Genomic DNA, 14,847 nt, shown 5'->3' on the forward strand with positions numbered 1-14,847 from the left:
AATCGTTAGCTGCAGCTCTAAACATCTCTACCCTGGAGTTTTGACAAGATGCAGCCATGTAGCTCAAAGGTTAACACATGTCCCGGATGTGGACATGTATTATCCTTTTAAGGACCAAATATAGGGTGTCAGCCCCTTCCCAATGTCTTTTGCTAAACAACTCAACCACTACTACTTTTAGATCTCTACAACAGAAAGGTTAATCATTCTGTAGTTCAAGATAGTACCTAGGAGGCTTCTTTGAGATAACACAGGAAGTATGGTGAGGACATAGGACAGCTCGGAATTTCTGAACAGGTCAACAGGGTTGTTTTAACTTATTTTACCAGCTAGAGCAAAATGCTTCCAGTGGTATATTTCACAGACCAAAAGGGAACAAATAAGAAACGTTCATTGTTACATACACTTTAAGGTGACTGAATAACCCGTGTGGCTATAAATGTTGGGTATGTTCCTGACACTTATTAGAACCAAAGAAGCTGCTTGGATAAGTAGCAAAATGTCTTCAACGTGGTAGTGAAAATTCAGCTGAATGTAATGAATTACTACTAGGTTTACTATGACCTTCACAGACACAGTATATTAAGGTTTGTCTGATGTTGCCTTAGTGTGTACGCATATGGTATGATTTGATTGGGAATGATAGTAAATAAATATAATAAAAGCACACAAAAATAACACAATACGCATGAAAAGAAAAGAAGGTTTTGTGAACCGTTAATACATTTACAAAAATCTCAATCAAGCCACCGGATTTGTAATACTTTTTTAATGCAGTATTAAACTGTCAAAACATGTTTTCAATAATGGATCCAGATCAAACAAATATACATTGCCCAGCAAAGTATTTGTTTTTAGTCTTACCCAATCACTTACAGTCATCATGTTTCCAAACAGCTTGCGCCAACTCTCTCAGCTCTGCTTCCCTGGACTTCCTGTCCAAGATCACAAGGAGAGCACAGTTTCCAGCAGCTGTCCATCTACTAGCCTGGAGCACCTGTGGATGCCTTGCTGTGCCTGTGGAGACACACAAGCTTACTAGCACACACAATGGTGGCTCCGCTGGATCCTGCAAGGTAAATCCTAAAACAGGATATGAGGACCACCTATCAGGGGACCAGCTGATTGTGCAGGAAACTAAAACTTTAGACATTGAGGAGCAGCATCCATTGGAAGTGATTTCATCAGCATTTGAAATAGCTTGAAAACCTTTTGACTTTAATATCTCTTTAAATGCCATCCGTGTCTTGTTAGTAGTTGGGTATTTTCAGTGATGTTTGTCATTTTCTGGTTTAGTCCGATACTTCTTCCAAGGGTGTTCAGTTTCTTCTGCATCCATCCAATCCAGCCAACGGTTGTAGTAACCACGGAAGCCATCAACCTTCTCTAAGAACACATTCTTTTTCTGGTACTACAGAAAAAGAAAATTAAACTGGTGTAAACAGCTAACAACTCACATAGTGTTGAGGTCAATTTTGTAAGACTTGGACAGTATTTAGAGCTCTCTGTGTGCATTTTCATGGTGTCTGCCAGCACAGTACAATTAACAGTTAATTAGGGTAAACCTTAACTCCCCAGCTCCCTCTTTAACAATACATAGCAGGGAAAAACTTTGGCTTTGTAGTTTTCAGAAAAGATCTAGTAAAATGTAAGCAGCAAATTGTAAATATATAGTTATACAATATGAACTTGTAACAAATATAAAGTAGATTTGATCACAATTTGGCTGCAAAAAGTAAATATACACTTTAACAATCCTTAAGGCTTTCTTAAAGTGACACTAACCTCGGGGGTTAAATCTTAAAAATTAGTTAACTGATGAAAATAATTTATCCCATTTGTGCATCACTTGGCTGTACATCCTCAAATCATCTCAGAATTGATGCTGACACTGTCCTTCCTTCCTTCTGGAGGGTGCCTACTTTTGTTCCCCATGGTCCCTGTGTGTGTTGTGAAGTAGCCACAGCTCCAAGCTCACGCCTATGATGGACTACAATCTCACGTTTAGTTTACTGATTTGTATTGAGATTGTAGTCTATCACCAGAGCGAGCTTGGAGCGGTGGCACAGGGACCATGGGGAAAAAAGGATCCACCCTCCAGAAGGAAGGACAGTGTCAGCACCAATTCAGAGATGATTTGAGGATCTACAGCCGAGTGATGCATAAACATGGGACAACTGTGCAAAACTGGGCAGTCAGAAAACACCCAAAGATCTCCGCTCAAACAGCAGATAGAGCTCCTCTGGCGGCTTTTAAAAAAATGGGCTGCCCTAAGCCGATGTGTTTCCCACATGCAAAAACTCTGCGGCGTTAGTTTACACACACATAGCAAGTGTGGGAGGGGCCTTACATACTGATTTCTGTTAATAATAATAGTATAATAATAGTATAAAAATGTTTCCTCATCAAATTGTCAACATACTTTGTCAAGCTTGGGTGGATACTGGGCTGCAAATTCCAGCTGGCGTATCACAACTTCATTAGGGGCCACATTCCTCCTCCTCATGTCCCGCAAGATATCAGTTAGGTAGATGTAATCTAATCTCTTTATGGCGACATTGATCAAGGTGCTGTATACATGGGTATTGGGTTGGAAACCAGCAGTCTGGAAAACAAGGCTCTGGTTCATTTCAAGAACAAGTTTACACACAGAACACATACTAGAATATATTTTCTACGTATTCTTTTCTTTGCTTCCCTATGTTTTATCACTTTCTTCCCCCATTTTCTTCTGGCGTTCTCCACTTTTTTCAGATTTTGCCGAGATCACAGTACCTACTGTATATACTATATCCATGTATAATCCGCCTGGACACACTCCCTGGCTTTCCGTTTGGCCAGAACGCCGACTCCATGCTCCCTCGTCACCTGATGAAGAGGGAGCATGGAGCCGGCTTCCTGGGCCAATCAGGAAGCCGGGCGCCGTGTAATGACGCGTTGCCCGGCTTCCTGATTGGCCAGCTTCTCGGCCAATCTGGAAACCGGGCAACGCGTCATTATATGGCGCCCGGCTTCCTGATTGGCCAGAAAGACAGCTCTATGCTAATCGGGAAGCCAGGTGACAAGTCTTCACACGCCACCCAGCTTCCCGGGTAATCAGGAAGCCAGGTGGCGAGTCATTACACGCCGCCTGGCTTCCTTAATGGGACTTCCGGTATCGGTATTGGCAAGTACCGGAAAAAAAAAATATTGGTACTCGTACTCGAAACCGAAAAACCGGCATCGGTGTATCCCTAGTTCACAGTGTTACCTCAAACAATTGATTTGCAAAGTCTAATTCTAAAATGTCTGTGAATGTTCTCAATGTAGGAAGAGGAATCACCAGCACTCAGTAGAATAATCCAACATGTCCATTTATTGGACATAGACGTCACAGAATCACAAGAGCCAACGTTTCGAGACCACTCTTTATGCCCTGATGAAGAGACCCTGCGTGGTCTCGAAACGTTGGCACTTGCGATTCTGTGACGTCTATGTCCAATAAATGGACATGTTGGATTATTCTACTGAGTGCTGGTGATTCCTCTTCCTACATTGTGTCTGCACGGTGCCATCCGTGTTTATCACTACAAGCACCATTGTCTACATAGGCCTTGATTGCTGCAAGATGTGCGGAGGATTTCCCCTTCAATCCAATGTGAAGGTTCTCATTCATCCAGGTCATGGTATATCTGTAAAAAATAAATCAAGGCAACTTGCTGTATATTTCTTGAAGACAGCATACAATGCTGTTTTAACACCTCTCTCTGGACGGGTTAATAACATATCCTAGCTCCAATCATGCAAAAACAATCAACACCTTACCTCCATGAGGTCCCTGACCCCATACTGGTTATGATAAAAAGATTATGGCGATTGAAGCATAACCAGAATATTTACTAAAATGACCAAGTCATTCTGAATTGAAAAAGCTTGTCAGATGACCAGTGATACGTCTTCAAGAAAAATACAGTAAATAAAGTCCAGTTGCCTTGATTTATTTTTTTGCAGATAAAGTCTGATTCTAACCTCACCAGTTTCATGATACACATAAAGGAGAATTATGGGGTCAGGGCTTTTCCCCATAGTTCTCCTAAGGGTGACGGGAGGACACAAACTAGCGTCCTCCCGTTACCCTAAGCTCAGTATACCGCAAGCTACAGCACGCGGTATACAGAGACGCCGCAGCCGGGACGGATCCCGACATTACTGTCTGCATGCACCCAGCTGCGTGAGTGACAGCTGGCTCTGCCTATCTAGAGGCAGAGCCAGCTGTACACGCTGAGTAATTATTACTCGCCTCATAGTTCTCCTTTAAGGAGTGTTTCCACCTGACACAGCTTATAATGTTTATTCCTCCATATTATATATATTTAGTTTCTCAATGGTTCAAATATCAATAAAACAAACACTGAAAAGCTGGAAGAATAGAAATGTATTAATACCGCCATGTCTTCAAGCAGCTGTAGCCCATCTACTTTCTTATGACAGGCCTTTGCCAGATTGCAGAACGTGTGGATGTTTGGTGCAATTCCTCTTTGTGCTAAAACTGGCAACAATTCCTGTAGAGATAGAATTAGGTGAAATATACACAATTCATTGACTGTTTTGCTGAATAGTGGGTATATAGTGGATAGGGTGTGGCTGGAAGACCCCAGTCAGGTGGGTTTTTTTGTGCTGTCTCAAGGAACAACAGGAAGTGAGAGGAGATCTTTCTTAGTAAGGTGTCATCAGAACAAGTATTCCCACTGAAAGGTTACTATTCCTGTTCCATTAGTTTACTTACTTCCTTTACTGTCAGTCCCAATGACAAGGGGATTCAGGACAAACGGAGAGGGCAAATCTTTCCAGCAGGGACACACAGGCTCTAACCTTTCCCTACTCTATCTACAATTAAAAACAAAACTGGCTTTAAATACAGATTAAAGCAAAGCACTTTCATTCACTCTGACTAAACTAAGGCCCAGTATACAAGTACATGGTCATTTGGGCTCATTTAATGAAATATAAGATCACATCTCAGACAACAATGCATGCTATCTGTAAAATAGCTAAGTGTGAGCACTGGTAGGTGCCTGCTATTACCTCTGTCACCAAGAAAAAGCTCCTCCATGTCCCATCTGCTATTACTATTGTGTCTTTACGGAGACCTGGTCTTCCTCGCATGGGAGCGTCCTATTTTATGTTCAATGGAAAAGGGGCCACTAAGGCATTTAGTGAAGTGGGAGGGTGGGGTTTATGTCCCAAATCAAGGACTATATAGGAAACAGAAAATAATCTCAGGTCAGGTTTTATTTAGCATTGTTATAATTGACAGAGTGGGCTACGCAGCATGGATATATGTCATGTCTTCTTGGTAAGCAAAATGTAAATGTATGGATTTGTGGGTGGGCCAGCCAACACCACCCAGCTCAACAAACTTCAATCTGAAAATCCAAGGAGGCGGGTGGAAAATTGTCTGCTGAACAGTGACTGCCATCAATCAAATTCAGTCACTGCTCAGTTATTCTGACAGTTATGGGTGATGGCTGTCAGAGAAGATTCCTGCATCCACAATGTTTAGCGTGGATGGGGTGATTTTTCTCATTCAGACTGTGGGCTAAAATCTTAAAGTGTATGGTTCACCTCACCAGGGCTCTTGACAACTTGTCTAGCTGCATTTATAATACTCCCTTTTCTGTTATAGCAAAAGTGTAAGCCCACAGCCAAGTTTGCATGGGAAAATGTTTGCGTATATTGCTGTGCAATACTATATCGAATCATATATGAAGCACACATGCAAACATGCATGTATGACAGTACACATAATGGTGCACACAGAAGACATCAGCAATGTAAAGACATGTGTGCTGATGCAGATCGTGTCCCTGATCTCCTCCCTTGTCCCTTAGAGCTGAACTGACCCTGAATCTGGAAATTATAGCCAAGGGTGAATACTTGGTGTGAAATTAGTATTATTCCAAATCAGAATAAAGTGACACTAACCTTTAGGAGTTAAACCTTAAAAATGCATTCGGGTATCTTAACTGCTAACATTAAAGTAGCTTACAGCTTACTACAAACTCAATATAAATCAGTAAACTAAACATGAGATTGTAGTCCATCACGGGAGTGAGCTTGGAGTGGTGACTACTTTACAACACACACACTCCTAAGTTTAGTGTCACTTTCATAAAATCAATGTTTACTTCTAAACATGCCCTAGAACAGGGGTAAGCAACCTCGGCACTCCAGCTGTTGTGGAACTACAAGCCCCATAAGGCATTGCAAGACTGATACACACAGGCATGATAGGATTTGTAGTTTCACCACATCTGGAGTGCCAAGGTTTCCTACCCCTGCCTGCCTTAGACAATAAATAAAGACAAAACTATTTTGACTTACCATTGCTGATTTTAAGTCCATAGTTTCACTTCTCTTTAATATTAACGTGTTAAAAAACGTTAAATCAGGTTTTATCTTGAACGAGTCCATAAGGGTAAGAAGTGTTTCGGCGTCTGACTTTGGGTCCGGTTTCATTACTTCAGCTATAAGTGTGAATGTTTTTATTGATGGGTAGACCTTGTCTTTTTTCATCTTCTGAAGAATTCCCTCCAGGTCACCAATCAAGGCAAATCTATCATAGGGGGTAGTGACATTTGTCAGTGATAGCACTGAATCAGTATTGAGGTGTAGATCTAGAAGATTGGGCACATTAGCGGCAGCATAGGAGGGTATATTCACAACCTGAGATGTGTTTTCCATGTCCTTCTGACCCCCTGGAGATGACAAGTCTGTTGTAGAACTCTGATGATTCATGGAATCATAGTGCAGAGGAAGCTGCTCATGTAAAACACCTTCATTAGCTTTTTCTTTTCTTTTGCTTCTTCTGGTTTCCTTGTCTTCTTGAGCTTTGCCTGCACTTAACCTCAACACATTCAGATCCTGGGAATTTTGCAGTATATTTAACACTTCGTTAGGATCTCCAATGCCACAGTCTCTGGTTGCACGAAGAATCAAGTTATAGGTGATAATATCTGGCTTTATACCCAAGCACAGCATCTGTCTCCATACCTGTGTCAGAGAAGACTTCATAGATAAAAGAGATGCAGAAAACATTTTACCCAATATAACTTTCAAGGGTCATTTGTTAATTAACCCTTTCACTAGAGATACCCTCTCACTGCAAGGGTGAACTGCTCATTTAGGACTAGGGCTGAAAATAACAAAGTTATACTCACCTGATCCCCCGAGTTGGCTTGCCCTTAGATCTGTCCCTGGAGTGTCTCTTCCCCTCCTCCAGTCTAAGGTCCCCTAGTCATAATGTTTTATACACTGTGTACCGAGGGACATTTCATTGCTGCAGCAGCGGAGGAGACAGGCTGGAGAAAGTGCTTGGAGACGGCTTGGATTCATTTTAAAAAATGGCCCAGATTTTGTCTTTAAAGGAGAACTATGAGGTGAGTTATTTTCACTCACCTCATAGTTCTAAGCCGACCTGTGACAATGAGACTGTCACAGGTCGGCTCAGTAGATCGGGAGGTGAGCGAACACATACCGGGTTCGCTCACCTCTCGATCCTGTCACGGCTCTCTGCCGTGACAGGGGGGGGGGCTGGATTCCCCGCTCCGATCTGCCAGCGCTGACTGGCGGAACGGACGGGGGAGGGGGCGGGTACAGCTGGCTCTGCCTCTAGATAGGCAGAGCCAGCTGTCAGTCACGCAGCTGGGCGGATCCCGTCATCTACATCGGGATCCGCTCCGGCTGTGGCGTCTCAGTATACCGCCAGCTGTAGCTCGCTGTATACTGAGCTTAGGGTAACGGGAGGACGCTAGTTTGTGTCCTCCCGTTACCCCAAGGAGAACTATGGGGAAAAACACTGACCCCATAGTTCTCCTTTAAGTACATAATATATACAATGTAACAGTCATTCTCAAACTGTGAGGAGTGGCAATACTTGCAATGATATCCAGAAAACCTCTTTTAGAGATAGCGAATCACGCATGTACAGTGGTACCTTGGTTCACAAACTTAATTAGTTCCGCGATTCTGGTCGTGAACCGAATCAAATTGTGATAAGACCGCAATCTCGACTAGAGGAAGCCACAACCATGTGTCAGAGCAGGGAAAATGGCTGCAGTTATGTTCGTCACCCGAAGCGGAGTTCCTGAACGGAAGCAACATTTTGCCGAACTTCCTGTTCGCGAACGGAATTGTTCGTGAACAGAAGCGTTTGTGAACCGAGGTACAAGTGTACATGTGAATATTTATAACTGACACAGGATTTGCAACTCTGTTCACCCAGAGACTACTGAAAACACAGTCAGGTCCTGGACCGCTCTGAAGATCACACTTCAGTCACGCAATACAACCTGGTCCAGGACCTGTCCCAGCCTTTGACTGGACAAAGCAGGAGAAGAAGAAAACTCACGAGGTCACAATATTGTTCTGACTGGGCGAGCGCTGGTTATTTATCTCCTAGACTAAAGGCTTTTGTGCAGAGGATTACATTCAAGTACTATTGCTAGTTGACTGGACAAAGCTGCCATTTAAAACAGCTCCAGGTGTATATTTGTGTGGAGACAGATCAGCTGCACAAAAGAGATGAAACTGCTGCACCATATAATAATGGGGAGATCAGTATGGGTTCTTCAGCGGGGTGACTTCAATGTAGCTGCAGTGTGTGCCTTTTAGGTGCAATGAAACAGTAAAAGGTGGCCATACACTCTGCAAATTTCAGACAGTTCTTGAGCAATCAGCTGATCGAAGGAGCCAGTCGGAAAATCTTTGTACGAACAGAGCTGGCAGCCAATGAGAGAATACAAAAGAAACAGGGGATTCTTTGATCAACGCGCCCGTGGAATTGATGGAGGAACCTGCTCTATGTTTTTTCTTCAGCCCGTGGGTTGAATGAAAAAAATAGAGCAGTGTATGGCCAGCTTAAGTCATGTGTGGAGAGAAATGACTAATATTTGGCACAATTATCAGCCACGGCCAAAGTGACAGATAAGTGTACAGTGACTTCATGTGCTCATAAGTAGTACAGTAATATCCAATATATTCTTCTGATATCATTCATATAATATAACTGCTATACATCAGTGTCTCTCCACTTTTGCAGTCTAATTTGAGATACCCACATTAAGTTTGTATCTTCCCAATAACACAGCATACGTAAAAATAATATCTTAGTATTCTAGTTATTTCTTTGGAGTAGGATTATACACTGGGCTGCAGGCTATTCTGGGCAATTTCAGAGGGACACGATGGGGAGTCAGTTTCCCTTCATCAACATACAATACAGAATCCAGGCCTGGAGATCTTTAACCCATTGTTAGGACATTGTTGAAATCTAGTTTACAACTGATAGTGAGATCTGCCAGCACAGTACATACGGGGTTAATTATGGTAAACATCACATCAACATCCTCCTCTTGAACATTATATAGAGGAAAGCTAGGTAGGATTTTTAGGCAAGTGAAAAGTGTTTAAAATGGAAACAGCAATTTGTAATTTTTAAGTTATGTGAAAGGGAGCATATAACCAAAATAAAGCAGGTGTTATCCCAATTTGTCTGCAAATGTGGGTATACATTTCATAAAACAAATGTCTATCTTATTACAAACACACCCATGTCTTGCAGTCCTGCACCATGTAAAATTCCTACCCGCTTTCTGGCATTACATCATCCATTGCAACGCCATTGCAGGGAATTACAGTGGTACCTCGGTTCACGAACTTAATTCTGGTCGCGAACCAAATCAAACTGTGATCTGACCGTGATCTCGACTTTTGGGGGGGTTTTTCCCCTTTTTTTATGTGACTTTTATTTTATTTTACTTTTTTATATGTGACTTTTATTTATTTTTATTTATATTAATTTTTTTGCACTTATTGTTATTGCTATTATATAGGGGGATAACAATCCCCCTATATAATAGCAAAGGCACACTGACAGGTCCTCTTTATGGAGACATTAGGGGTCTCTAGGACCCCTAAAGTCACCTGTGGACCCCAAAAGAAGCTGATGAAGCAGAGATCTGCTTCATCAGCTTCTTCTCTCTGGCTATAGCAGCCAGATGACTGACAGGTGAATGCGGAAGTGATGTAAGGAGGGCTGCGGACGCAAACGAGCACATATAGGCGATCGGCGGGCTATGGACCCGCTGATCGCCTATATGTGAAACACCCGGTACCGGGTGTTCGCATTGGACGGGTCTTTTCTGCCCGTGCGTGCCCGCTAGGGGGCGCACGCGAGCAGAAAAAAAATGCCGTCAATGCAGCAGTGCCGTCCGTCCGTTGAATGCAGCAAATAGAAGGGAAACAACCATGGATTACAGTAAGGCACACATTACACTATTGTTTTATGTTAAAACATCTGAGGGTTTAATGTCACTTTAACTGCTGATCTTATAGCAAATAAAATATATGTTTGATTAGAAAACCAATGACTACTTAGGGAGACCATGGCAATTCTCATTCACTTCACAGAGCCCTAAAGAAGAAATAAACAGTGGAAGAAAACTATTTTAGGATGCGATTATATTGTAAATTACCATTTTAACTACAGTGATATACAGTAAACTCCCCATTATCCGGCATTCAAGCAACCGGCAAAAAAATGTCTGTTGCTTGGTGCACACTAAGAAATGTAATTAGCAACTACATTTATTTAGATGCTAACAAAATTATTTGTTTACATCTTGCTGCCTGCCGGTGGCTAGATTCTGTGGTTGGCAGCAGAATGTAAACAATGGGGAGCAATAGCCAGCCTGCTATTGGCTAGTTCAAATTGCAATAACCAATAGCAGGTTGGCTATTGTACCAGCCACTTAGCAGAGGAGCGGACCTGAGAGAGTCCACTCCTCTGCTCAGTGTGGGATGGGGCATCGTGGCAGGGGGTTGCTTGAGAGTTACTACTACCTCTCAAGCAACCAGAAACTACAGTTAACCATGGGGCTCAGTAGGTGCCAGATTACTGTAGTTTGGGATGTTACATATTTACAATATGTAATATAGTATAATTATTTTACAATAAACAACGCAATAAACATCAATTATTGTATTTCAGAATTACTCCACCATTAGAGAAAAATAGCTTTAGTTACTGTACCTGTAAAGAAAAACGGAACCCCAGCTGTTTATCCTTTAAACAGGCCATAAAGAGGATATTAAAAGCTTCAGGACTGGTAAGTTTACATTTCTGTACAATTTCCTAGAGAACACAAAATAAGATATTAGCTTGTAGGTTTTAGGTATCTAGAGACATGAGTTTATTATCGCCTGGCTGGGCTGATGATAGCCAGGGAGTATCAGTATGGCCACCACAAACCTATGCAGACAATGCCAAGCCAACTAATCCCAGGAAAATAATTCATTATCCAGAATGGATTTCAAAGTGGTGACAGCACAGTGCATAAAAATGTACATTTGATGACAATGTGCCTGGCTAGCCCCCACCCCCGGAAAGGACCCCGTCGCTAGACATCCAACAGGAGGAGTCCACGCCATGCAAACAGTGACAAGGACACTACCTCTTGTACAAAGAAAAAGATACATGATGGAACATCATGTGCTCGTAGATTAGGTGATTTTGATTTTTGTTTCTATGCCAGCAATTCATTAGAGAGGGTGGGGGGTCCCCGAAGTGCAGCTTTTATTAACTGTTTAAATTATCATTTGCCATTTAACAGTTGATGATGTCCTACAATTAAATTTCAATTAACACTAAGGGCCTGTTCACATGATATCAGGTCCTGATCAGGTGCGGATCTGCAGACTGATGCAGTGCGTTTTTGCCACGTTTTTGATGCGTTCAAGTAAAAAAAACACATTTTTTTTTTTTTTTGCTGGAGTGGGGTTGTTAGTATGTTAGCTGCAGTGCAGTGCGTTTTTGATGCGTTTGCGTTTCCTGACCTGACAAAATGTGACATGCAGTATTTTTTCTGTCGTAAGCTGAACGGACTGCGCATGTGAGAACTGGAGCCCATAAAACACATAGGGATACATTGGGATGCATTTTGAGTGCAGCAGCGCACGGAGCCGGTCAGCACACAAAACGGACGTCGTGTGAACAGGCCCTTAGCACAAGGGCAAGCTCAACTGGAAGAGTAAAAGAAAAAATGAAAAAGAATAACTACTGACTTTCCAAATTATCGTATTTTTCGCTCCATAAGACGCACCCCCCCCCCCCCCCCCAACGTTTCCTGACCTGACAAAATGTGACATGCAGTATTTTTTCTGTCGTAAGCTGAACGGACTGCGCATGTGAGAACTGGAGCCCATAAAACACATAGGGATACATTGGGATGCATTTTGAGTGCAGCAGCGCACGGAGCCGGTCAGCACACAAAACGGACGTCGTGTGAACAGGCCCTTAGCACAAGGGCAAGCTCAACTGGAAGAGTAAAAGAAAAAATGAAAAAGAATAACTACTGACTTTCCAAATTATCGTATTTTTCGCTCCATAAGACGCACCCCCCCCCCCCCACCCAGCGCCACACGTCTCAGCTATCACTAACTGCAGCTTCTGTCACAGAAACTGCCTGCGTCCTATGTACCGGTGCGCCTTATGGAGCGCAAAATACGGTACATTATTTACTGAATTACAAGCAAGGTCACAGACTTACCTGAAAAATGTCCAAGCTACTTTGCAATCCAGAGCACAATGAGTAGGCTTTCAGTAAACTCCGATATGTGATTGGATTAAGCTGAATATTTTTATCCATTAGTTCTTTGCGCAGTTTGACAGCGTATTGTAGACCAGACTCCTTCCATGGTGATTCAGAGCATGCATTAAAAAGAGCTGTATAGGTGGCATCAGTGGGTATAAGACCTCTCTTCTTCATCTACCATTTATAAATGCAAAAACAAAACATGATTAAAAAAAGGTCTGCCATATGCACAATAGCTAAAAAATATAAGGTCCTAGCCTCTCTAATTATCACATTCAGACCATGAAAAGTGTAGTGTCCACCACTACCCGCCTGTAAATAGCTTATAATATACCAAACATTTCCACAATGCAAACCTTCATATACACCAACCAGTTTCCAGCTGGAAATGTATCCAAGGACATCCACTGACCCAGATTTACTTTCAGCACCTCACAAATCACCCCTTTCCCCTCTTTAAATGATGGAAAACAAACTCAGGACAAAAGGTGAGGAAAAGGAATAACCTTATGGCTAATGGAAATGGTAAGCTTGCACCCCTCCTTCCTGCCCTGTCTCATTCCAGGCCATGGCCCTACACTACTGGTTCCAGTTGAGCACCGGTAAAAATAAAAAAGAAGGCAGTCATGCTGCAAGCTTGGTTATGTTCAAACACAAAGTACAAGTACTGACCATACATACTTCTCTCATTTTGTTGTACAAGTATTTTTTATTTTGGAAAAAAACAGAAACAGAAATACGTTCCATCCACAAGGAAACAATGCCAAAAGGCGAATGTAGGAAAAAAACATCACGGTACATTATCAGAATGGTGCACTGATGGATTACAGCATGACAGTCATATAATAGCTAGTGCAATGCAACTCCATTAATCTGGACATAATATGACATCTGCAGAAAACAAAAGACCTCCCACTCATGAACCCGTGCGAAATCTAATAAAACCAAGATAACCTATGCATAGGCTCCTCGGGTGGGCTAGCCCCTGCTCAAGGCCCGGAGCGGGGCTGCCAGCTACCTGCTGCTGCTGCAGGACGCCAGCATAACCCCACTATTGGGTGATAAAGCAGCATACCATATCTTCGCCATCATCCTGTGACATCTGGGATGGGTTTCATCAAAACTTTAGAAGAACCCTTTGGCAAGTGAAGAAGAAAAGAACAACAAAAGACAAGAAAGAAGGACATACAAAGCTCACCCTAACCGGGTAAATCCCAATCAGAGGGCCAGTAAGTCGCGATCCAGTCCCGTCGGCTGTACATAGTCCAGCCAGGGCAACCATGTTTTCTGAAAGGAGGCATACGAGTCATGTAGGATAGCCGTAAGCTTCTCGTGCACCATAATACCCATGACCCGCTGCTTGACTTCTGAAATAAGCAACGTGGGCTGCTTCCAGGCTCTAGCAATAGTTTGCCTGGTAGCCAAAAAGATGAAATTAGCTAACTTCCTTTCCCTCTTCAGAAGGTGAGTGACCGGCTTACCCAGGAGGGCCTCCCAAGGACTACGGACAATGGTTGCACCGAGAACTGATCTCAGCAAATTATAGACCCTGATCCACAACCTCTGCACCTTCGGGCACTGCCACCATATATGAAATAAGGTGCCCCTGTCCGTACAGCCCCGGAAACAACGGGGGCAAACTTGGAGATCCTGTCCGGGGTCATGTACCACCGGAACAAGACCTTGTGTGCGTTTTCCTGGGCCAAAACATTCGGGGAGCATTTCGTCGCCGCCGACCAAATCTCGGACCACGCGTGTGGGTCCAATGAGTCCCCCAGGTCCCTCTCCCAGGCCAGCATGTAGGAAAGTTTCTGCTCTCCGACTGATGGCACCAAAGATGCGTTCAAGTAAAAAAAACACATTTTTTTTTTTTTTTGCTGGAGTGGGGTTGTTAGTATGTTAGCTGCAGTGCAGTGCGTTTTTGATGCGTTTGCGTTTCCTGACCTGACAAAATGTGACATGCAGTATTTTTTCTGTCGTAAGCTGAACGGACTGCGCATGTGAGAACTGGAGCCCATAAAACACATAGGGATACATTGGGATGCATTTTGAGTGCAGCAGCGCACGGAGCCGGTCAGCACACAAAACGGACGTCGTGTGAACAGGCCCTTAGCACAAGGGCAAGCTCAACTGGAAGAGTAAAAGAAAAAATGAAAAAGAATAACTACTGACTTTCCACATTATCGTATTTTTCGCTCCATAAGACGCACCCCCC

At 43.0% G+C, this 14,847-nt stretch overlaps 1 protein-coding gene across 1 annotated transcript in view; it reads right to left on the reverse strand.

Moving 5' to 3' along the window:
* Window positions 1-1,248: 1,248 nt before the first annotated feature.
* PTCD1 (pentatricopeptide repeat domain 1) overlaps window positions 1,249-14,847 on the reverse strand; it is a 25,222-nt gene continuing 11,623 nt past the window's right edge. The window contains exons 5-9 of the mRNA XM_018571854.1: window positions 11,072-11,173; window positions 6,364-7,032; window positions 4,425-4,541; window positions 2,423-2,605; window positions 1,249-1,411 (exon numbers count right to left, since the gene is read on the reverse strand). Of these exons, the coding sequence (XP_018427356.1) occupies window positions 1,268-1,411; window positions 2,423-2,605; window positions 4,425-4,541; window positions 6,364-7,032; window positions 11,072-11,173 (1,215 nt within the window). The 3' untranslated portion in view covers window positions 1,249-1,267. The remainder of the gene's footprint in view (window positions 1,412-2,422; window positions 2,606-4,424; window positions 4,542-6,363; window positions 7,033-11,071; window positions 11,174-14,847) is intronic.

The sequence above is a fragment of the Nanorana parkeri genome, unplaced genomic scaffold (assembly GCF_000935625.1).
Source record: "Nanorana parkeri isolate BGI_ZX_2015 unplaced genomic scaffold, ASM93562v1 scaffold1854, whole genome shotgun sequence".
Classification (NCBI taxonomy): Eukaryota; Metazoa; Chordata; class Amphibia; order Anura; family Dicroglossidae; genus Nanorana; species Nanorana parkeri.